Source organism: Agelaius tricolor, unplaced genomic scaffold (assembly GCF_023055355.1).
Source record: "Agelaius tricolor isolate 1412-34295 unplaced genomic scaffold, bAgeTri1.0.p SCAF_6, whole genome shotgun sequence".
Classification (NCBI taxonomy): Eukaryota; Metazoa; Chordata; class Aves; order Passeriformes; family Icteridae; genus Agelaius; species Agelaius tricolor.
The window spans coordinates 7,675,359-7,699,504 of record NW_027269266.1 but is presented as its reverse complement, the minus strand read 5'-3'; the positions used below and the strand labels follow the sequence as shown (position 1 = coordinate 7,699,504).

At 39.7% G+C, this 24,146-nt stretch overlaps 1 protein-coding gene across 2 annotated transcripts in view; it reads left to right on the top strand.

The window, feature by feature from the left end:
- The first annotated feature begins 224 nt into the window (after positions 1 to 224).
- The window catches only part of VIPR2 (vasoactive intestinal peptide receptor 2), a 51,715-nt gene continuing 27,793 nt past the window's right edge, over positions 225 to 24,146 (top strand). Inside the window, exons 1-4 of one of the 2 annotated variants that reach the window (XM_071428617.1) lie at positions 225 to 379; positions 3,658 to 3,760; positions 15,085 to 15,192; positions 18,904 to 19,001. In XM_071428617.1, coding sequence (XP_071284718.1) covers positions 3,721 to 3,760; positions 15,085 to 15,192; positions 18,904 to 19,001 — 246 coding nt within the window. In that variant the 5' untranslated portion in view covers positions 225 to 379; positions 3,658 to 3,720. Of the gene's footprint in view, positions 380 to 569; positions 821 to 3,657; positions 3,761 to 15,084; positions 15,193 to 18,903; positions 19,002 to 24,146 lie in introns of those variants that run through there. The other variant, XM_071428616.1, reaches the window with a different exon arrangement.

Below are 24,146 nucleotides of genomic sequence, written 5' to 3'. Positions count from 1 at the left end.
ACTTTCTATGCCTTGTGAGGCAAAACCCAGACCCATGCCAGGGGTAAACTGCCAGGGAGTAACATGGAGTTGCCTTAAACTCTTGATTCTCTATTGAGAACTCGAAAAAAAAAGAGTTGTGGAGAGGAAAGGTTTAGTAATACAGCTGTTGTTCTACACAGTGATAAAACGGACCCTGCCAGGGATCACTTCACTCACCCCTCACGTTTTGCGTGCGTGCCTGGCTTGAGGGGTCTGTGTTCGATGACCTTACTGGTCTCACCGGGGAAAGGCAGCCCGGTGCGGGCACGGATGCGCTGCCGGGACGGGCACCCAGGCTCCCTGGGCGTGCATCACGGGAGGAGCGGGTTCTCCGGCACCTGGGAGAGGGCAGCGAGGGGTGAGGAGCATCCAGTGCCCGGAGCAGCCCGGGGGTGGCAGCGGCACCTGCGGGGCGCAGCGATGGGCGGGGGGTCCCGGCTGAGGGCAGCGACTCGCACCTCTTATGGGGGGAGCGGCGGCGGCAGCGAGAGGGAGGAGGAGAAAAGGAAGGCGAGGAGAGGGGCAGGGGAGACACGGGCGGGCGGGCGGGCAGGAGCCGGGGGCTAGAGGAGGAGCTCCGCGCAGAGCGGCGCGGGCACGGCCGCGGTGGGGCCGGCAGCTGAGGCTCCGGAGCGGGGCAGGTGCCGGCAGCGGCCCCGGGGCCCTATGGTGCCGGGCGGGTCCCGGACCCCGCTCCCCGCCTTCCAACGGGGCCCGCGGAGCGCCTTGGGACGGGCACTGGGCGGGCATGAGGACCCTGCCGATCGTGCTGCTCTCGCTCTGCTGGAGCCTGGGGCCGGTAAGTGTCAGCCCGCCCAAGGCAGCGCTCCGGGCCCGGAACGGGCTGAGCGCACCGCGCTCACCTGCGGAGCCTGAGCGGAGCCCTCCGGGCTGGCCCGCAGCTCCGCGGGGCGGGGGCTCGGCGCGGCAGGTGCGGGGACAGCGCTGCCTCTCGCCGCTGGCTCCGGCTGTCCCCGGGCGGAGAAGGCGAGGGGAGCGGGCACAGCCCCCGCCCGGACCCCCGAGCGCTCCCCCGGCGCTCCTGCCGCATCCCCGGGACGGCTCCGCTCCGCCGGGCACGGTCCCATCCCCGGGACGGCTCCGCTCCGCCGGGCACGGTCCCATCCCCGGGACGGCTCCGCTCCGCCGGGCACGGTCCCATCCCCGCGCAGCCGCCACTTGAGCCCCGCAGTTTTCCCCGCAGCCGGGGGACACCGCTGGTTTGCGAAGAGTTTTCACGGAGCGCTGCCCGGGAGCGGTCCAGAGGCCACTGGCCGTCATCGTGCGGGGAAAAGCTCCACATCCACAACTGCTCTGTAATATGTACAATGGGATTGCGATGTACAAAGTAGACAGAGTATTGAGGTCTTCTTTAGGGAGCCTGCTTTTATCATCTTTATATTTTCAAGCGTTTCTTAAGTAGTTTGTAAAAGTCAGTTACATTGATGGAAATACGATACACAAAAAGAAAATTTTTAAAGCCTTTTAAATTTTTTGTTACACCAAAAGTCGGGAAACCATACTGAAGGTGAGTGCAAGCTCTTTGTCAGAGGAAATGTTCATCAAATTGCTGGTCTAGATGCTTTAGAAATTGTTAAGCTGCTTAATGTGCAGGGATACTCCTGAGTTGGATTTCCAGCTCAGTGTGCACCTTTACACGCAGTTCTGTATTCACTGGTGACTAAGGATAACCTGCTGTTGGTTAAGCAGAGGAAAATATGGATGAGCACAAGTCCTAAAAAGTGGTGAGTGCCCTCAAAATCTTGATGTGTTTCGGGAGGTAGTCAGAGCCATATAGTCTGGAACTCTAAACCTCTTTAGCTTTGTGAAGTCCATCTGAATGAACAGGATGTATTAGAACATGGTACAGGACGGCTTAGCATGTAGCCCAGCTGTGAAAAGTAATATGCTACCTTTGGGTAATAACAAATTTTTAACAAAAGTTTACTATTAACTACTGATATTTCAGAGGTACCAGAAAGAGAAGTTGTTTATTCAGCAGTAATAATTCTTAATTGCAGTAGCTAGTTTGACTTATCCTTTATTTATTTAACATTTTTATTTAGTGAACCTTCCTTTCCAAGACCCAGTAATTGTAACACTTCTTGATGAGTAGGAAATCCACTGTCAAGTTAGCACTTGGAAATGAAAAATTGCCAAAAATAAGTTTTGTGAAAGGAAAGTGCTATTAAAAACCTTATATATACATGGGACTTTCATTTTACATGTCTGCTACCTGCAAAAATGATTATACATATCAAAATGTCGGTATTTTCAGTATAATGCTGAACTTTCAATTATAAATTCTAGAAATCCTAATTTACGTTAAATCTGTGTCTTTGAAAGGAAAAGAATTCTGCATGTGAAATGTATAATTTCAATACTCAACATAGAGAAGAGACATGGAAAAGGAAGTCAGGTTCTGATGTTGCAGACAGTGAAATGAGACATTTGGAGAAGAGACAGATTTTTGTGAGTTTTCAGCCCCTGCTGTTATGCTTATGGCTCTTGCACTGTATTTTTAAAAGCTGTGCAAGTGGTTTGTCCACAAAGAGACTGCAGCATCACCAGGTTCTCAGTCCTAACTCTGGATCCGAGGCTCTGGGCCCAGAATCACAACTTAATTAATTATTAACTTTTTTTTTTAATTGCTGTGTCATGCATCAGAGATCATTACCAGATTCTATTATTAAATGTCTCCTAAAAGATGTGAAAGAAAAGACAGAAACTTGGAGAGACACCACCTTTTTCTTGGTAATTACAAGTGTGAGGTGTGATGATGACTGAAGTACTGCACATTCCCATTTTATTTATTTAAGATGCGATTTCATTTGAGCTAATCAAACTGTCCCATCAGCTCCACTGACATTTCCAGCTTTTCATTTGCCACCTCCTGCAGTAATTTCTCCCATGCAGTCTCTTTCAGACTCCATGTGTTTCTCTGTGAACTCTGCCTCCCTGAGTTCAGCTGACCCCAGCACAACTTTCCAGGGTCTTGTTTCTCTCTCCACTGCTGCTGCATTCCTGTCTCTTCCTGTGGACATACATAAACTTTTCTGAAAACCAAGGAGCTGAAGGGAGGGCTTTGAACCAGTAAAGGCTTAGTGCTTTAATTTTTAAGTAGTGGGGTTTTCTTCCTGTGTAGCATTTGCTTGAATCAAATAATCATGGTCTGGGACCTTCAGGAGATAAAATATACATGGTGGAAAAGGGAAGAAAAGCAGAATTTACCGTGTCAAAGAGAATGAAGTTTGATCAGTTTTCATGTTCTGTGATTTGTATTAAACTTTCAGCTCCCTAACTTACTACAAAAGGGGAAAAGAGCAAATGTATCTACTCTCCTTTTTCAGTTTCAGCTCAGAGTTTTTCTGGAGAAAAGGATCTGGTGGCACAATATTGATGAATGCACTAGAAAGCTAAATGAATACTACAGGAAGAAGCCAGTAGAGTATTTCAACATTTTGTTCTGAAAAGTCAATGTGTGAGAAGCTAAAATGGGCATTGAGTGTGTCTAGCACGTGCTTGGGTGAAACCTGTGCCAATTAAAGTTGTTGCTTTCAGTATGGGTAGTTGCATTCTTCATGAAGCATTTTCATTCTAGTTTCAAGACATAACCCTTTTGTTAATTTGACACAGGTGAATGGTGTCCATCCAGAATGCAGATTTCAGCTGGAGATTCACAAGGAGGAAACCAGGTGCATGGAACTCCTAAAGAATGCAAAGCCAGTGGACTACAAGGGTAAGACAACTGTAATGTAGAGATAACTGGATTATTGAAGATTTTCTCTCTTTACCTCCTTTACTGTTGTGATTACAGTTTCTGTAGTTGTCTGAACTGTGCTTTTTATGGTTTTTAGAATTTATGGAATTTTGCATTAAATGCACTGCTGCAGCAAGCATGTGGTGAGAGCTGTGCAGGTGCTAAGAATGCCCTGGCTGGGACCCCAGCTGGGAGCAAACACATTCTCGTGTGCTGAGATGTTGTGGTAGCATTTTCTGACTGGCAGAGCAGCTGTGATGACAGGACCAGCAGGAAGAGCAAATCTGGGGAAAGCTGAAAGCCTTGGAGCCAAGCATCTCTCCCTAGCTGAGAGTAAAGTGCTGGTGGCAGGAAGGATTCTGGGTTTCCCAAGTGGACAATGTTTCAGACTGAAGATCAGAGTCACACTTAGAGGACCATGGAGTCGTGCAAAGGGAAAACCAGACAGTTGTGTTATGCCCAAAACCCCAACTCTCTCTGTTACTTTATTGTTTTCATTTTCTTTCTGCATAAAAAGATAAATATATAGCTAGTGACACAGCAAACTGTAATTTAGCAGAAGGAAGAAGAATAATAGATGTAGGGGTTTTGTTAGGTTTTTGGGCTTGGGTGTTTTGGTGGGATGGGTTGTTTGATTGGTTGGTTGGTTGGTTTCTTATTTTTTTGTTTTTCAGATTTTATTAGGTTTTCCTTCCTACATTCTCATGGGAGGAGAAAAAAAGTTTATGGAAAAATAACATTTTTCTTGTAAGTTGAAGTTGCTGGTAAAGCCATTTGTTCAGCAAGTGGAATAAAAAAGTGACAGATAAATTCAGATTGTCACTACGTGGTTTATTTGGGCTTTTTGTGTTCATTTTGTTTTGAACACACTCTGATAATGACTATGGGATCTCAGAGACCTGCCATCTGCAGTGCTCTTTGAGCATAAACATGAGTCTCAACTTACGATGCTTTTTCCACCTCTCCTCAATTTAAATGTGTAACTCTCTCAGTGCATATTCTAATACTAATTTGTATTTTAAAAATTCAAAGGATCATCAAGAGTTGGTATTTTATTATAATGTCTCCATTTTATTAATCAAGATAAGTAATTTAAAAAATGCAAAATTTTACTGGAATAATTAATCTAGATTTAAGGCTTTTATTTATATATAAGTAGTGAAGAGAGATGGCTGTTACATAAATAATACTGGTGCGAAGCCAGATGGAGAAATAATTAGTAGGCCAGCTTAATGAATTAAATCATGAACCAATAAATTCCCTGTTAGCTGTTACATGGCTTTGAAAGTCAAGCTTTCCTCAAGACAGACTTTTGTGATCCAGATGCTGAAGTGCTCCAAGGGTATCTTTGTGATGCACACCAGTTTTATTCTGGGCTCCCTAGGGGAAGAAAGAAGTTTGCTGCCAGTATTTTCTTCCCAGCCACTTTTCACTGGGAGAGGGGTGCCTCCTGAAGTAAAATGCTGTGACAGAAAACTCATGTCTTGGGAGGACACAGGATGTCTGATGGTGTTGATTCAACCCTGCAGACAGTGGCAGAACAGCAGATTTAGATATTTTATTGAATACCCATCTGAAACTAAGGGAATATTCCATTTTGTTGGAGACTGGAATAAAGCCCCTGCTTTATGAAAACTGCATGTTTAATATTGCAGGAGAATTTGTTCTATGCTTTCTGTTACAGATACTCTCACCAAGAACCTCCAGAGAGTAGCCTATGTTAAATATATGCATTTACATGTACAAAAATAGACATTCTCTGTGTCTCCTTGTTTTCCTAGTCAGCTCTCTGTAATCATACAAAGAAATAAGGACTCTTTTGAACAGTCATAGTCTGCTAAAGAAAATTGACAAGCTGGAACTAGTCCAAATTGTAGCTCCACGTGTAACTTGTAATACATTTGAAACATAATTCTTAACAATAAATTCCCAAATGCTATTCCACTTTATCCTGAATGGGAAAGATGGTTATACAGGCCTTGTCATACTTCTCTAGCTTTAGTATGTGCTACCTGACTTACAAAAGCTGTTAATGAAATCTTGTGAAGGAGCTGTCTTGATCTTGGAAATAAGGGTTCACTGGGATTTGCCACAGAAAGCTTGGAGCTCCATTATCAAAATCAGGGGGAATATTTTCATTAATTTATTGGGCACCTGGGAAACGTTTGCACCTCTGTGTCACATAGTCCAGAATTTGGTGGGCACGTACAGCTTCTGAATTTTGGAGGATTCAAATTGTATGGGACAACTTTGAACTAGATGACAATTCTTTGAACTAGATGACAATTATGACTTCTTCTTTGAACTAGATGACAATTATGTCTTAAATATCTTATCTTCTCAGCTCCAGTTAGGAAGGTAAAAAGGAAACATTTAAGGGCTATTTGGGTTTCTTTGACATGATAAAGTGACCTTATACCTGAGCTGTCTCAAAACATGAGCTGAAGAGTTTTGCTGAGTAATTTTTGCATTGCACCTAAAATCACTGACGGTGAAGTCTGTGAAGCACTTCATGGCTTCAGCAGTGTGTTTCACACAGTAGTGTGTTTTCCAAAGAAACTCTGTACAAAAACAGTGTAAGCATCCTTTGAACAGTGCTAAGGATATGCTAAAACCAAGGGACCCAGTTGGTCTAAATTTTGCCCATGTCAAACTGTGAGACACCCAAACCTCTTGCTTTGCACCCTTTGGGGGATTTTCAGGCATTAGCACATGCTTTTCCATTAGTGCACAGCATTACACTCCATTTAGGGGAGAAGTCACTCTCCAAAGACCTGTGGCAGTGCTTTCCTCCCTCTAGCGCTCTTTAGAACATCTGGTTGTTTATTTTATGAAGACTGCATTAGCTTCTATCCCCATTTGTTGTCTTCTTTCCTCCTATAATTTGGCCCCTGAGATATGGATGCACCTTAGCTGGAAGCCTAGGAGAAGTTCTTCTATCTTTGGGCACATTTGTTTATTTTTGAAGGGCAGATGAATTGCATTCTAACTACTTCATAATAGCTACAGATTTTGAGGTCTATATGGAAAAAACTGATTCATTTTTTATCTGCTACTCATGGCCTAAAGTAGTTGAAAATACAACAAATTGTCCTTCTGCAAATTTCTGCCTTTATTCAGTATTTAGAATTTTTCCTTATAAAGTAACTGCCCCCTTTCTCTTCACCTTCAAGTGAAAAAATGAAATCTTATGGTCAAAAATGTTAAAACTCAGGGTTTTTTTAACAGGGTTCTATGACTAAAAGTTCTAAAAAAGATTTAATTATGAAAAGAATTAGGTTTAGGGACTTTTGATTCATCTTGGGTTGAGTGGCTGCACAGTTAAATGTGTCTTTTCAGATTTTGATTTCCAAAATATGTTTTCGTGAGACCCATACGTCAGACAACATTTTTAATTTTAGATATGGCTTTTTAACTTTGAGGAAGGGATGTAGATGAAAAGAAAAATGGCTTTGGAAAGAAAAAAATTCATAAACCTCTCAAAGAGAAGCTTCATAATGTAGCTTGTAATAGGAAATTAAAAGAGACAAGACACCAAAATGATGCTCATCGTTATTTTTAAGTTTAAAGCAAGAGGGAGCAATATTGCTGTGTAATCCAGTCTCCTGAATTGCCCTGTCAATAGAATTTTCCTCAGTGATTCCAGCACAGAGCTCATGATCTTGTGGATGAACCAGAACAGTGGGATCAACATTCAAATATCAGACCCATGGCAAGTTGCCCAGAAGTCAAATTTATCTGATCAGGTTACCTGTTAAGGTTGTTTTTCCAGGAAGAAAGGTGCATATTTTGCATCTACACACACCCCCACACCTTTGTGTATAATACACACACCTCTCTCTATAGCCACACCAATGTGATCGCTTTATCCTCCACGTTAGTAAATAGGAGACTGGCACAAAGCCAGACTGGACCTTTCTTCTGCTACATGAACAGGAATCTCCTCAAGGCTCCCCCTTTATTATGCTCCCTGTCTCATCGAGGTCTTGCATCAGGTTTTGTTTAGTTTTGAAGCTATTTTCTCTCTAAAATGAGTCAGTACTCCAGACTGCAGTGGTGCTGACAGTCCTCTGAGGTAGCATTCAAAGTAGAATTAAATGAGATGGTGGGGTCAGGGAACTTCTTTCATGCAGCACCAGTAACTCTTGGAAGTACCACTTTAGCTTTCTTAAATCTCTGTGCTGCTGCTTTTCCAGGTGTAGTACAGATATGTTGCTACTTTTTAGTTCACACTTTTTTTTTTTTTAATGAAGGAAGCTAAAGGGGCTGCTTTGGATATTTTTATGTTTTGGCTTTCAGTGATTGAAGTGTCATCATTAATGACACCACATAAAACTTACCCTTATGGTATTGACAATGTCTGGGCTTTGTGGAAGCTGTACTTAAATATTTGAGGGCAGAAGAGAGGCAGAGCTCTGTCTTTTAAGGAGGCTGGGTGAGAAAGAGCCTTGAATGAAATGAGTTGCCTACTGGAAAGTAACTAACTGTAAATAAAATGGTGAAGACCAAGAAAACATCCTGATCAGCCTCAGTCAAAAATCTCACACAGTAAAATTTACTAAGAGTGACAATAACAAACCCTTTTGGGAAGAAGAGAAGCACCAGGTGCCCACAATGATTTTGAAGATCTGAAATTTCTGCTCTACCCAAATTGTAAATAGAAATTTGCCAGTAGACATTAGTATATGGCATTTGTAGCCCTGAAGAAGGAAAATGCACATCCATAAGTGAATTTATTGTGTTTTCCAGAAGATTCTGAAGGAAATACTGTCCAACATAATCTTGCACTTCAGTCCTGATAAAGTCAGCTGTGGCCATGGCAGTTTATTGTCTATGGCATCCAAAGCTGAAATACCACAAGGAAGGAATTTTGGGTTCCAAAACACTGAAAAAGCTTCAGCTAATGCAACAAATAGCACATGGGTTAGACATAATGCATACTAGTAGAAATATATGGTCCACTTCTTAACAGAGACTGTTAATATTTTGTGGTGGGATTTATATGAACAGGAGATTAATTTTTAATGGTAATTTTCAAGAATGTACAGCATGTCAGAATTGGGGCAACATAAAGATGAGGGTACCTCTTACAGCTTTGACTGTACACACATTAATATATTTGCACAAGAATAGAAAATAATGTTCTTATGGTAAGATTAGCATGATGTTCAGTCATTCAAAAATAAATGCTCTTGTCTCCATAGGACATTTTGAGTAATTGGAAAGCAGGATTTACCCAAAAAATTTCGACGAAAGTTTGGTTTCTTTTTTGGGGGGGATTTATTTCAAAGTTTTGGCTGGCAGCTTCCATATTTCCCCACAGAACCCTAAAAATACATAAATTACATTAAGTGTAAAACTGGCCAATAGATTTTTGATTGTCTAAAGGGAAACTGTTTTTCAAAAGGATAACAAGACATTTCTTCTGAAGTGTTTAATTTAATGAAAATCCAGAAATCCCTTAGAAATCTTGGATACAGTATTTTTGCCATTCCTGGTACTAGAACTGGCTTTTGAAGAACCTATGAACTTCAAATATTTTAGGTTAATATGAGATAAACCCTACTGGTTTCACCATTCTATTTAAACTAGTGAAATCTAATGTATACTGTAGAATTTCAAATGTCTGTTTGCTGTCTACAAGTAGTGTTTGTTGACTGGAAATTAGAAGTTTTTCCATTGGCTTTTCCTCCATGTTTCTGAGTAATTGGAGCTGTTTCTAGACCCCACTGCAGCCAGAGTTTGTACTGCCACAGGACAGCAGGCAGGCAGCTCCACTCAAGGGGCTTTGGGCAGGCAGGGTCTGGCCGGTCCTACCCCAGGTCCAGGCAGGTGTCCCCAGGCAGGTGTCACCTCCCTGGGACAGGGACATCAGCCTGCAGAGGGGGTCAGGGCCCAGCACAGGGCACCAGGGCTGGGCAGAGCCCTGGCATGGCTGGGCAGGGCCCCAGGGCAGGGCAGGGAGAGGAAGGCACAGGCTCTGAGGAGGATGAAGGCAGGGCCAGCACAGCCTGCTCCTGCTCTCAGAGCCCTGCCAAAAGCAGGTGGGAAATACCCTCAGTGGGGCAGCCTTTTTTGGGACTGTCTCATTCCTATTCCCTCTCTGAGCAGTTCTGCTTTGCTCCCAGCTTGTGCAGCACCTCCTTTTCATTTCTTTTTTATCACTTGTGTGAAAATGCAGAAGGAATGTCAGTCCATATATGTTCATAGTTCCCATGCGACCCAAGTTCCATGCTGTGGCATACAGACCTGCAGTCCAGAAATCATTGCCCATAAGAGGTGAGATGGCTCCTGCTCTGCCAAGTTAACTACAAAAATCAAAACATTGAAAAATAAACCCTAGGCTAGCTGTCGACTTTCTGACTCATTTTCAAAGCACTCTGTTGTTTTTTCATGTTTTATGCACGCCTAGACAGTTTTGAAAAATGCTAAACCTCTCTTGGAAGTGACAATTTTAAAATCCAAATACAAAGTGCCACCTAGTGGTTACATATTTATAAAATGTGTCTATAAACAAAATTTTCCAGCACAAGCCCCAGTGTTTTAAGTTTTTATAGACAAAGAAGCACATGTAGGTAAGTGAATTTGTTGCTCAAAGACTGGATCTCAAAAAGCAGGATGATGCATGGGGTGGCTGCACTTATGTAAGCTGAAGAAAATGGGAAACAAAAATGTAGTTTATAGTCTGTTATGTTTCCTTTAATTATGAACTACCTGCAAATGCATGACAAGCATTAAAGACCAAACATTCAAATAAAGTAAGTGATCTCATTGAAACTAGCTAACAATAGCATCTGCAGTGTCCTCTGGAGGAACAGGAGAAGAGACTTTTGGGCAAGTCACTGAGCAAAGGATTTCAGGGAAGTTTGGTTGTTTGCTTGGATATTCTGTGAATGACGCATCAGAGAAATAAATGGTGCAAATGAAGACATTGAAAAGGGATTGTTCTATGCAGGCTGCAGGAATGTTCTTCTAGACACCACAGAATCAGGGATGAAGAACCTTTTCTCTTTTTGCCTTTGCTAGTTTTGCTAAGAGTTGTTAATGGCTTAAACCCAGAGATCAACTCAGCCCTGCACAGATCCTCGCTCACTCCCCAACAGCAGGACTGGGGAGAGAATTGGGAAGGTAAAAGCTGGAAAACCTTTATGTTGAGATAAGAACAGTTAGATAGGGGAAGCAAAAACCCACTGTTCAGCACTGTTCCAAACCGGCTCTGTGTTAGCAATTGTGAAGAAAATTAACTCTATCCCAGCCAGAACCAGCCCAATAGTTAAAGAAAAAGCTGAAGAATATAATAGTAGACATAGAGGAAAAGAGGAGCTAACACAGATCTAAGCTGGACTGATTTTTTATGCATGCACATCAAAGTAAAAGGAAAAAACAATCAATGCTTGAGAATTTATTGAAGCACACTGAAAACATAGAGACTAAATCCAAAAATGAGCATAAAAGAATAAAAAAGATGTACACTAAAGTACATCTGGTACTTAGAATACTTTAAAATAGTATTAAATAAAAATTATAGACATTACATGAAATAAACATTGGAGCAATTAAAGTATTGCCTTAAAAGTGAATTGTAGAAAGAAATAGAAAGCTAGCTATAGAAAGTATAATTTTACTGGTACTTACCAGAACATGTAAGACCTTATTTAAACCAAAAATATGAATATTTTTTATCTGACTTGATCAATATCCTTCAGAGACAGTAGAAAGCAGGCCTACATATGAGAGAGATGGGTAAAATTTCCAGAAAATGATAATTTAGAATGATTTTATGAGTGATGCACTGATGGATGACAGTCCAGAAATCCTAACACTGAATGAATTAATGGCTGGACAGAGAGTTATAGAGAGTGAGTTGAGAGGAGAATACAAAGTTTGATCAAGTTAGATATTCTATGTAGGGAAATAGAAACATTTAACACAGCATTTACCACACCTTCATGTCCCAACATTGTGGTATTTAAAGCACCACAGACTGCTTTGTGGTCACTGGAAAGAGGCAGGCAACCATTGGGAGCAATTAACCTGGCCTAATTTCATGTGTTTTAAGATGAAGTCAAGTTAATTGTATCCCACCTCTGCATAAGGGATGTTTTCCTAAGAGAAAAAGAAGATAAATGAATGCACTATTGTTAAAAATCTGTAGTAATTGGAAGAAGGGGGCAATGAGGAAAGGTGTGATTGGAAAGCCCAGAAGATGCATTGCTGTTTACCAGTTGTAATTCTAGCAGTAATTACACCAGTAATGCCATTTCAGCATTCAGACTAGATTCAGATGCCCACTGTAGTCATTCAGTGACTGTAAATGCCTCCAGGACATTTCAGCAGTTTTCTCAGATGTCTTGTACCATTATCAATAAGCCTGTAGATAATCATAAATTGAAGCTTAATATTCTTGGAGTTCTGGTGACAGCCATTTCAGTTTCACTCCCATGATTTCTGATGCATTTGAATGTAGTCTACATGCAGGAAATACATCTTTGGTATTACTTCATCCATTTGATTTGAGGAATCTGAAACACTACCATTCTCTCCTGAGCCATAGATGCCTGTAAAGTCCTAAAATACTGAGGAAACATAAAGAAAAAAAGCCATATTTCAGAAACCATAAGTGACTTGTGATGTTTTGAACAGCAAAAACTTGTATACTGAGTTCCTTGCAGCAAGCTTTGAGATTTGATACAAATTGTGTTGATTAATTTTGGTAGGAATAGGACTTGAACTTCAATTTTTCAATATAATATTCCATGCAACTGAGGCTTGAATAAGATTTTAACGTGTTTTCTGTGGAAAACACAGCAATGGAGCTCAGAAGTCCATGCCTGTTTGGCAAAACCTTAGCCCAGTCAATGTACAGTAGCATAGAAAAAATTTACAAAGTCCTTTGAGCTGCTTGCAGATTACTGTAATAAACCCACCATCTTACAGGGTGGATTAGACAAAAGGGAAAATTTGAGAAAGTCATCAGCTTCCATGGGGGTGCATGAACAGCTTCATGACTCATCTCAGCTCTCACTGTTAGTGGAAATGGGATTGAAATAAAAATGTCTGAGGTCTTACAAGATGATAATTATTCTTGTGTACTGCAGGGCTTGTTTATGCTGGCTCAGGCAGTCCATCAATCAAAGCCAAAAGAGTTTCATTTTGTCACTGTAGTTCTGAGTGCTGGCAGATGAAGAAAATAGTTTCTTTGTCTTTCTGATTACTTGTATGTCGTGTTATTGATGTTGGTTTTGGCTTAAAATCAATTGGGGAGGAAGCATGACCTGAATTGGTTCAGGTAAACATTCTTTTAGTTTGAGTAAGCTCTGGTGCTGCATCATAGAGATTTGGGCTGGATTTTGACCCAGAACTGCAACTCAGGAAGGACTTAAGCATGTTGAAATTCCATTTCAAAGGCTCTGAAGGTGACCTGCTCAGTGTAAACCTCTGAAATTGTGTACAGATGGCCAAGCCACCATCAGAGATCTCTCAGGGATACTGTTGGTAATGCCAAGAGAGGCTGATGCAGCACACAGGGCAGTGGAGGATAAGGCATTGCATTATCTACTCACAGAGATAAACTTTGTGAAGTATTCCCTTTAGTAATCCCTGATTTTTGGCATAATCTTTCTGAATATAGAACAGATGCTGCAATTAGAACTGTACAATCTTAAGAGGAGTGAAAAAAGACCCAATCCCTATAAGCAAGTGAATCCTCTGGAGAATTGCACTTCCTTGGGAAACTGCATAAAGAGGACGCTGTGGAATTGGTGATCAAATGCAGAATTTCTCCCATAATCCTCCTCTCATCTTCATTTATCATCTCCAGGCCTTGTTCTTGTGCCACTCAGAGGCTCCCTCACAGCTACCACACTTGGATGATGTTTCCAAAGGAAAGCAAGGCCCATGGGAACACTGTGCCACTGCCTTTCCTTCGTGCTGCAGCCAGGACACAGCCCTGGGACAAATCCAGCTGCTGGTCCTGTTACACATTCTTTGGTTCCCTAGTTTACTTGTGCTTTGAAAGTAACTTAAACTTTGAATGCAGGATGCTGCATATTTTAAGTCAACACAAGCTTGTCCAAGTTTAATTGCACTAAAAAGTTTTTATACAAATATAGAACTTCTAAATATTCCTTTTCAAGTTTCATTTAACTCATGTGGCGTGATTTTGGGCATGACCTCACTAACATAGAATAAATTAATAATGAATTGCTAATACTGTAAATATTCTGAAGAATAATATGGCTGTGAGGCAGTTCCCAATCCAAGTTTTATGTTCTCTACTGAAAGGAACAAACTGTCCCTTATACTGCTAATAATCTTATGGATATAACACCAGTGGGATAATAGTTTGATTTTTGTCTTTAACATCTTTAAAATTAATTACAAACTAAAAATTTTAATTGCCCTATCTGAAGACATAAATGTCAAGAATTTTGCATGATTCCTTTTTTTTTTTTAATAACTTGAACTGAGATAATATGAGTAACATTTCCTTACTTCTTTGTCCTTGCAAGGCTTGTGTTGAAAAACTTTCATAGCTTTTTGCTTAGCTTGGAAGGAATGCATTATAAACAGACACCTTTAAACAGGGCATGATTGAGCCAAATGCCTGAGCACCCATAGGAAGATTTTCACTCATTCACAAGATACAGCCTTTGAGCCCCATTGATATGGATATCAACATGGGCAAAGCTGTAGTGAGTTGCTTTCTAATTGTAACAAGCATTTATTGCCACTATAAAATATATCTATGAAATTTGAAGCCCCCCTGCCCTTCCTGAAACCAATGAATAGAAACATTCTTTGTTCAAATGTCTGGTTTATAGTTTGAGAGATTATTCTGTAAATCCATGCCTATTGTTCCATCTCTAATCATAATGCCTGCCTGTCATATGTGGTGCTGAGTCCAATAACCTTCTTGCATATTTATTTGTGATGTTCAGTCTGCTTGATAGAAAACTCCATTTTAACTGTGATTAGGAAATTCTCAAAACTTTACAATTCTTAATAATCCATATCAATGCTCAGGAGTTACTTTTTAATCTTTCTTACTTTTTTTCTTAGCATCCTCACATCACAATGACATTGTTTTAATGAGACATTCTGCAACCAATGTATTAACTGACCTCAAAATTGGCTGGTTAATCAGCAGACTATTATGATTCCTTTAAAGCTTTCATGGAAAATATAATTTTTTCAGCTTTCTTGAAAGAGTCTAATATTTTTGAACCACTTGTCCAAAGCTTTCACCAGGTCTTCATAAATAAACCCAGCTTTCAAGGCTGTTAATTCTGGTTTTGTTTCAGGATGTGTTGGAGTTTGGGATAACATCACCTGTTGGCGTCCTGCAAAGATTGGAGAGACTGTCACTGTCCCTTGCCCAAAAGTATTCAGCCTTTTTTCTGGAAAACCAGGTATTTTATTTTAAGGTGTATTTTTACTGGCTTCTCTCTGGTATTCTGTAATATAATGTGCTAAGAATGGTTTATTTGAGGGTTTAATTTTCTTTGTAGATTAAAAATTCTTGTCAGAGCTGTTCAGGGTACACCGTGAAAAGACCAAATTATCATCTTTGTGTTCTTTTTGGTGTTCTTTGAGTTAGATACTAAGTGTATTTCTGATTCAGTGAGACTCACCAAAGCTGCTGACATTGCTTGCTCTTTTTTGACCTATTTTGTTAATTACTAAGGCAGCTGAGCCTGACTGACATCTCTAACAGTTGCCAGCAGGCCACATGTAGGTTGTTCCCTCTGTGTCTCAGGAGGGGAGCTCTGCCTTGCCATATGAGAATAAAGAGCCCACATTAACAGATAATACCTAAAAATTACTGCTATTGCAATTTAAGGTAGTTATTATGAAACCTTTTATTCTCCTTTTTAATGGAACTTGAAAAGAGCTCATCAGTGTCTCAGGCTGCTGAAACATTTAACTGGTTTAAGTCTCCCATCTTCTGCACCATCTTGTCAATACACCATATTTTGCCCTGTGGCATTTGAGTGGGGTTTTGAAAATAGATGATGCACACAGAGTATTTCACATGTATATCAAAATGCTGCTGGAAAAACCTTATCCCCACTGCTCAGGTGGGAAACCATTGTCATACAAAGCTGGTGAAAGATGAAAAAGTTACCAGTTTTGTAATTCTTTTTTGGGGGGGAGGGGAGGAGGGATTGGTGTCCCCCTAATGCTACTTTTTAACTTAGAGGCTAATTTGGGGTACGACTAAAATACCTTTAGACTCAAAACTGTTGAAAAATCTTGTTCCAGTAAAAAATAGATAAGTAAAACAATCTACAGATGAGCAAAGGTTTTCATTCCTGGAACTGGTGAATCTTGATTAGTTTATCATGGATAGTCTAAACAATTTGTAAAGGGGAAAGTATGTGTAATCGTCGCTAAATGTTGTGAAATCTATAAAAGTTTTCAAATTACTCAAACAAAGATAATAAAGTGTTGTCATGAGACAAGGCAAACTAATAAATATCAAAAATTCAAAATCTGAATTAAATCACACTGCTTCTGTCTATTTGCCAAAAGCTAGAGCATGCATGTTCTCTCTGGAGTTTATTTCACAAACTTTAGTTATATTACAACAACATTTTAATTTTGCTATAAAACAACTGCAATAAATATTTAAGTCTGAAACCTTCACAGTGCATTGCAACCCTATCTCACTTCACCATGGTGTCAGCAAGACTGAAATATTTCTTCGTTTTATAGTTTGCTATAGTTTTCCCTTATCCAGCTTTTTTTCATAGCTACCTGTTTACTTCCTGCTTGTGGAACTAACAGGGTTGATTTTTAGAGGTTCCTGTTCAATTAAGAGTGTTTTTTAAACCTTGTCTTTCTAAAATTTCAGAGAAGGGAGTGTTTATTAAGCCTTGTCTTTTAAAATTTCAGAGAAGGAAGACAACAAACATTTTGCATGATTGATTCAATTAAGAGCTAACTAAGCATCTTGGTACTTTCATAAGTTGATTATGCTTAGGCATATGTAGTTTATTTCATTCATACACAGCACAATAAAAATTAACTTCGTTCTTATGGTGGAAAATTATGAAAATACCTTCAAACAAGAAATTTCACTCTTTTTATTTAGCCAGATTTGTGAGATGTATGTTTTAGCTTTTAGTGTTTAGGAGCAGTTAAAATTCTACTTCAAGATGATCTAGACTACCTTATTTTTACGCAAATATTCCAAACCTCAAGTAGGCTTTTAAATGCCATCAGTTTCTTAAAAGACTTCCCAATTTAAATTGTGAATTTAAAAAAGTAGTTTTCTTCTCATCTTTAGAATTTTTGGAGAGCTGGCTCTAAATTTCTTCTGTGGTGCTCTGTTATAGTTTAAGCATACCGCAAGATTAATTCTGAATTGAATATTAGTAATTTTTGATTAAAAGAATTATTACTGTAAAAGCAATCATATTATCCTATAATGTTTTTCCTGTATTTTACAAGTTTATTAGTCTCAGAAAGTTATTCTGTAAAGTTTTTATTCAAATGTATGTGTCAAGTTAAAGGTTTTAAATAAGGTTGGCATCTGAAATACTTAATTGCATGAAAAGATGGTGTAGAAATAAATATTGCCTTCCATAGAACATTGCCCAACTCTCTTTAGGTTAGAAGGTATTGCAGTATTTGAAGTAGAAAATACTTCAGTGTCTTGAGTACATTGAGCATTTCTTGCAAAACTGGCTTTGACGCAATTGTGGTTCTGTTAACACATTCCTCTGCTCTGCCTGGTCAGAGAATCTTGATGTACTTTTAAAGTGAAGACTCTTCATAGTGTATAAATAGGTGACATTTTCTTCTAAAAATTTCATTCCTATGCCAAATGGCAAAAGTGGTCCCGTTCTTTGAGGAGACTGTGGGTTCGGGTCAGGGCCTTTTATTAGCTGGAAAGATTTGGTTGTTGGCTGGTGAACCCTTATGGGATATTTACAACTTTCCACTGAAGGCTGTATACAAAGAAGAAATTCCAGTAACCAATCAACAAAATAAAGATCACAAAAGCTCCAGTTTGGAGTGTATATAAACAAGTTTGGTTATTCTTGACCAACACTGACCTATGGCACATAAATTTATTTTTCTGTGGTGAAAACCAGGAATCTTTAATTCAATTATAGACCAGTGATAAACTCCAAAAAAAGGCAGTATATTATTATAGATTTCGAGTATCATAGATATAGAAATTGCTCTAAGAAATGTGAGGGGAAGTTGGGTACAAATTAACATTGTAACAGTAGGTTACAAGAAATGTCATGACTATTTTTTTAGTCTAACATCAGGCTTTTCTGCTTTGCCCTCTTGAAGTTGTTCCATATTGCATGAAAATCAATTCATTTTAATTAGATTAAGAAGTAGAATCATGGGTTGCCCCCATGTGATCTGTGTGACTTCGTCTGAGGAAAGAGTCAACTTTTTCTGTCAGCGCCAAACAGAAACTTTCTGAAATTAATATATGTTCAAATTCCTTTCCAGCCATACTTCCACACATCCTGTACATTCCCTGTACTACATTGTTTCAATACTGGTTCAAAGAATGACATTCAGCATGCATCTTTACCTCATTCTTCAGTCTTTGACATAATTTGTCCTTTGAATTTCATTACCAAACTTACCAACATTTGCTGTAGCAGTAAGTGATCACCTTAATGTCTAAGAGCTTTTGTAAGTGTTCAGTAGATTCCTTGGTATTGGCTTCTCAAAAGCCTTAAATAAGAGGTTAGAACAACTCTCACTGAAATTACTTTTCTTTCAAATTACTTTACCTACAAATAGCCCCTTTACAGAGTGAAGTGTATGGCTCCTTTCTGAATATTTTAAATAAAACAGCAGAACAGTTTAGGCTTTTGCAGATGTGTAACAGAAATAGCTGCTATACCAAAGGAAAAGTCTTGGGTTTACTTCTGGTTGTCTGTAGTGCAAAGGCAACTCCAAGCAGGACTAAAAGCCAAAGGAATATGAATGAAAACCACGTGAGAGGAAATGGCTGGGTTGAGTCCTAGGAAACAAAGGAAAAAGAGCTAGGTTGTGACCAGCTAATGACACAGATTGTCTAAGGAGTCATTGATAAGGAGAGTTTTGAATCTTTCTGATTTCAACTCTCTAATTTTGCTTTACAGGAAACATTAGCAAAAATTGTACGAGTAATGGATGGTCGGATATATTTCCTGACATCTTAAGTACTTGTGGTTACAATGACTACGAAGACGACTATAAGGTAGGAAAAATACTTCTATTCATTTAGATGATGGTGTTCAGTAGAGCTATCAAGATATATTTTGCTTCTAAATAAATCCCATTTTACTCAGACTGAATAAAAATGAGATTTAATGAAGATCTGTAGTCATTTTTCGTAGCATTGGTTGCAATACACTTGGATTGCAGTTGTCTAATGAGATAAAATCAGGAATGTAGAACCCAGTAACTGTTTGAAACTCAAGGCTATAAACAGTTGGTAATTGCAGTGAAGCATCTGTATATCTAACACTGCAGTGCTACTCAGCTGGTGCACCATATGTTTTGTATTGTGTTATTTCTAGAAGTTTGTTATTTCAAAAGAATATCTTTAGAAAGTTATCTCAAAACCTAATCTGCTATAGTCTGTTACTATTACATGCACCACTTGGTTGATTCTATGTGTTAAAGTTATAAGTAAAATAGAATTGATTTAGGTCACTGGAGTTATTTGCAGATTTATATTGGACTTGAAATTGTGCAAGCAGTCGTAAGTTATTCAGAAAGCTATCAAGGTATCCTAAATGCACTATGCATAGAAAACTGAATTTGTCCACTTTGCAGATACTATCTCTTTTTGTTGAGGGAAGGGTTTTTACCAGCATGTTTTATGCATTTTCTGTTTTCCTGCTGAGGCTAACAGATCAAGAGTTTGTTTACAAGGGTGAGCTCATAGTGTCAGTAAAATTCTTGTTACCCAAAATGGATTAAGCCCTCTCATGAGGGCCAGTTGGGTTTTTTCCCTGGATTTTAGCATGTGTGGAATAGCTGTAGCAGATCAGTTCTGTCTGGCTTGCAGAGATGCACTGGCATTCCAGCTAAGCAAAGAAGGTTTTGGCATTTTTTTCTGTATTTAAAAGCCCAACCATACACTGTAGTTGAAAATAGAAAAAAATTGAGAGAATATATTGTTTTCCCAAATTTTATGAAGTCAAATTCTAAAACATCTGTGTTATCTGACAGCTTGGGAACACACATGTATTACTGCTAAAACAGCCACTTAAAACATTGTCACTCAACCCAGGAATTGCCATGTGGTGTGAAAATGGGTCAAAACATAAAAATGGAAATTAACAAAATATAATATTTCAAGTAGTGAAAAACAGTTAGAAGATTAACTAATATAATAGAAAAGCAGTTCTTGTTTGACATATTCATTAGTAAGCTGAAGGAGGTGAATGAAATGCAAATTGAATATACTTGCAGGAATTAACCTAGACAACTTGAAATAGGATATAGCAGCAACATTTGCAAAAGCCTTGAAAAAAAGCAAATTATAAAAGTGTGAGGATGAAAATCAGGAGAGGGATGTGGAAAGCAGGTACTGGAAAATTATTGGCAAACATACAATCAATATAATATCATATATACAATATAAATCATAGAGAAAATAGAAAAATGCAAGCATCATGCAGTAGTGAGATTTCAGGAGGCATTTGAGGTTCTACACCAGCTACTTGTTTTCACAGAAGATGTTTTCTTGAATTCAGATCTTGGTGCTTAATGGTAGCCCCTCAAACCAAAACCTTTACTCACCATAAATCAGTATAGTTTGTTGGGTTTCTTTTAAATCTAATATTTCAACTATGAGAGCTAAAAATAAAGTCCTAATATTTGGATACTGAATGTTCTGGGCATAAAAATGTCACTAAACAACATGCTCTGCAATATGGAGTATGAAGTATATGAAAGTGTCCTCAAGGTTACATTAACTAATATTTTAAGGAAGAGAGTGAGTCCTAAGTGTTCTTTTTTTATGTTTTGTTTTGAAGACAGTGTTAGAGGAGTAGAAACTGTCCTTGGTGTAAGTTTGGTGCCTGCATCTTCTCTGCTGAATGAATTTCTATTATAGCTCCAACTAAGTATTTATTCCTTTGGGCTTTTTTTCTGTCTTTTAAGACACTGACTTTAATCTGAAGGGGGCTTATTTCTGTACATATTCTACATATTGTATATATATATGCACACACAGAGACATATATCTCTCTGCAGATATGCATTTATTTTGGGCAGCTTTGAATATTCTCGAGAAGATTTAAATGATATAGATCTGTGAGGAAATACTGAATAATTTGTTAACAGGTACCAAATTGCTATGCTTAAAAATGCACTGAAATGAGGAAGCTTATTATAAAATAGCATAAACATGTCACCTCTTATTTCCTCACTGAAAGATCTTGCATGCTTCCACACTTTGTATTGATTTTATGTTCAAATTAAATTGTTCCATTTTTATTCCATGTTAATGATATATTAGCAGGTTCTATAAAAAGAAACTATTTGCTTAACATTTTTAAATCAACTGTAAGTGCCCGATACAAAACCCTTGGTTTATTCTATGTTAGAGATCTTAGTGCTCTTTACTGCTCTTGCCATTATTTTGGGGGGATCAGTTTGATCAATAGGACTGTCCTGGTTTCAGCTGGGACAGAGTTAATTTTCTTCCTAGTAGCTGGTACAGGGCTGTTTTGATTTTAGTGTCAGAATAATGTTGATTATTTGGTATAATTTGATTGTACTGGTGTTTTGCTTTTGCTATTAGTGCTTAGCCTAAGTCAATGACTTCTCAGCTTCCCAGGCTCTGCCAGCAAGCTGGTGCACAAGGAGCTGGGAGGGAACATGGCCAGGACAGATGACCCCAGCTGGACAGAGGGACATTCCCCACCACAGAATGTCATATCCAGTATATAAACCTGGAGGAATGGGCTGGGAGCTCTCAGCTGCTGCTCAGGGATGGGCTGGGCTTCAGTCAGGGGGCTGCTGAGTAATGGAGTTGGGCATCACTCTCCTTATCCCAGCCCAGGTTTTCCCTTCTTCCCAGTTTTCCTCCCCATCCCATGGCAGGAGGAGGAGGGAGTGGTTGTGGTGATGTTTTGTTGCCACTGGGGTTAAAGTGCAACCATGATAATGTCTGAGCAAAATATTTGTATGTTGTTATGGCATCAAAGTGTAGATCTAAACCTCTATTATATGCTTCCAGTAAGTAAACTAGTTACTGCTAACCTTGAAGATCAAGTTTTGGGTTCATCTTAGGTATTCAAATAAGAATCTTTTTTTTCCATTTTATACTTCTGTGGAGCTCATGGCAGTACAACATGCAAACAGCAAAACCAGCAAGCTTGACCTGACCATGCTAGAAATACACATCAAGGTGTGTTAACCCAACTCAAGCCTCACTGCAGTCTTTCCTTGACATACTTTGACATCTTCTACCTAGACTGAACAAGCTGGAGATATGTCCTTGCTCTTGTCAGAAGGTATCAAAATCTGTGTCAGCATTATTAATATACAGCAAGATGTCTGGCACATGCACAGCACTGAAATGTGTCCACTTTATTTAAAATAATGATTGAATCGGTTAATACAGCTTTGTCTGATCATAGGCCCAGGATTTATAAGGTCACACAAAAGCCCCACTACATACAAGTATCAGGCTTGTGTGATTTGAATGTGCAGTGTCATATGAAGAGAAATTTATGGAGAGAAGGATCCTCAGGGCTATTATGTGTGCTGATACTGCTGCAGCTTGTGCCTTTAGTACAAGCATCATCTGCTGTGGTGGACTGATGGTAAAGGTGCTGTGACCTTCCTGAGAAAGCATCCTGAGAAGGGCTCAGGGGTACAGGCACATCCTTCTCTCAGCCCTGGGGGCGATGTTGTGCTGTGGCTTCTTCTGGGCAATGCAGAGAAAGAGGCAGGAGCCCTGTCTGGCTCTGCACAGAGTACCAGCCTTTATGAGAGCAGGGCCCTCTGTGAAGGGTGCCAAGGCCCAGAACACCAAGGAGCCAGGGAAAAGGGGGAAAACAGGGGTTTATATGGGAAAAGGGAGGGGCAGGACAAAACTGCGGAACCAATAGGGTATGGGTGCAGGGGCGGAGCAAAGGGGAAGGGCCAATGGGGTGAGAGAAATCAACATATGAGCGCAAAGGCCTCTGGGGGTGGGCGAGCTTTCCGCTCAACCTCACCAGAGGTTGTGGCTCAGGGTTGGCTCTCCAGGGGAGCACAGCAAGCTCTTCCCTGGCCCCCACAATCATCCACGGAAGAAGCATGCCCCATTTGCCCAATTCCTGGAGTGCTCTCGTCACCCTGGATGAGCAGCAGAAACACCTCCCCAGACCAGGGGAGCTGAGGCAGTGCAGGCAGTGACACGAGCAGAGCCTTGGCTGTAGCTGCCTTTAGTAAACCGATGCGTTGATGGGGTCTTTGGTGTCAAGATGTCCTCGAGGTGTTAGAAAATCTTTTTTCTTAGCTTTGAGACTGAAGAAGAAGATAAGATTTCTTAGCTCTCATTCTCAAAGTTGTTTATTTTCTGTTATCTATAACATTCTTTCTCCAACTTGTTGAGATTTGTCCAGCACGTCAGTTTATGGCGCACTGACTGCTTCTAGGGTGGTGTTATCTTTTTATACTAAAAACTTCGTGTACATTATTTACAATGATTTTCTAATACCTATCATCTATGTTAGACAGTTTGTCTTTACTTTAGACTAATCTAAAAGTGCTACTATCACAGCAGGAGATGGAAACTAAAAAAAAGAAAAAGAAAGACTGGACACGCCTAGATTCTTCTATTTTGCCTCCTAAATCCCCATTCTAAAAACTTCAAAATTCTACATTTTGACCTGGTGATAAATTCACTAACATTGTAGTCAAACCTTTGTGGCTCGTAACTCTTTGCACAAAGTTAGTTAATTGTTTCCATAGGTTAAAATTGAAAGCACCAGTGTTTTTGACTCCATGCCAAAGTATCTGAGCCCCTTGTCAGGGTCTTGAGTCTTTCAGGACAGCCAGAATTTCTGGAGTTCTGACAATGCATTGCTGCTGTCTGTGGAATGGATCATTGCTCTGGAATAATGCATTGTTTGCAGTGAGTCTAAATTGAGTCTTTGCCTCTCACCAAAATCTGACACAAGGCACACATCTACCAGTGTGTTTCCTTGTGCCTGTAAGTCATCCTAAATTTATTTATGTTATGCTGCATTTTTCATTAATATTTTTCCATGAGGTGTGATTAAGAGACTTATTCCTTAAAATAAGTACAAAATCTTCCATGACTTCAAGTGAGAACTAGGACTGAATATTAGCTGATATTCTCCCTTGTAGAGCACAGAGGGAATTTGCTTTGACT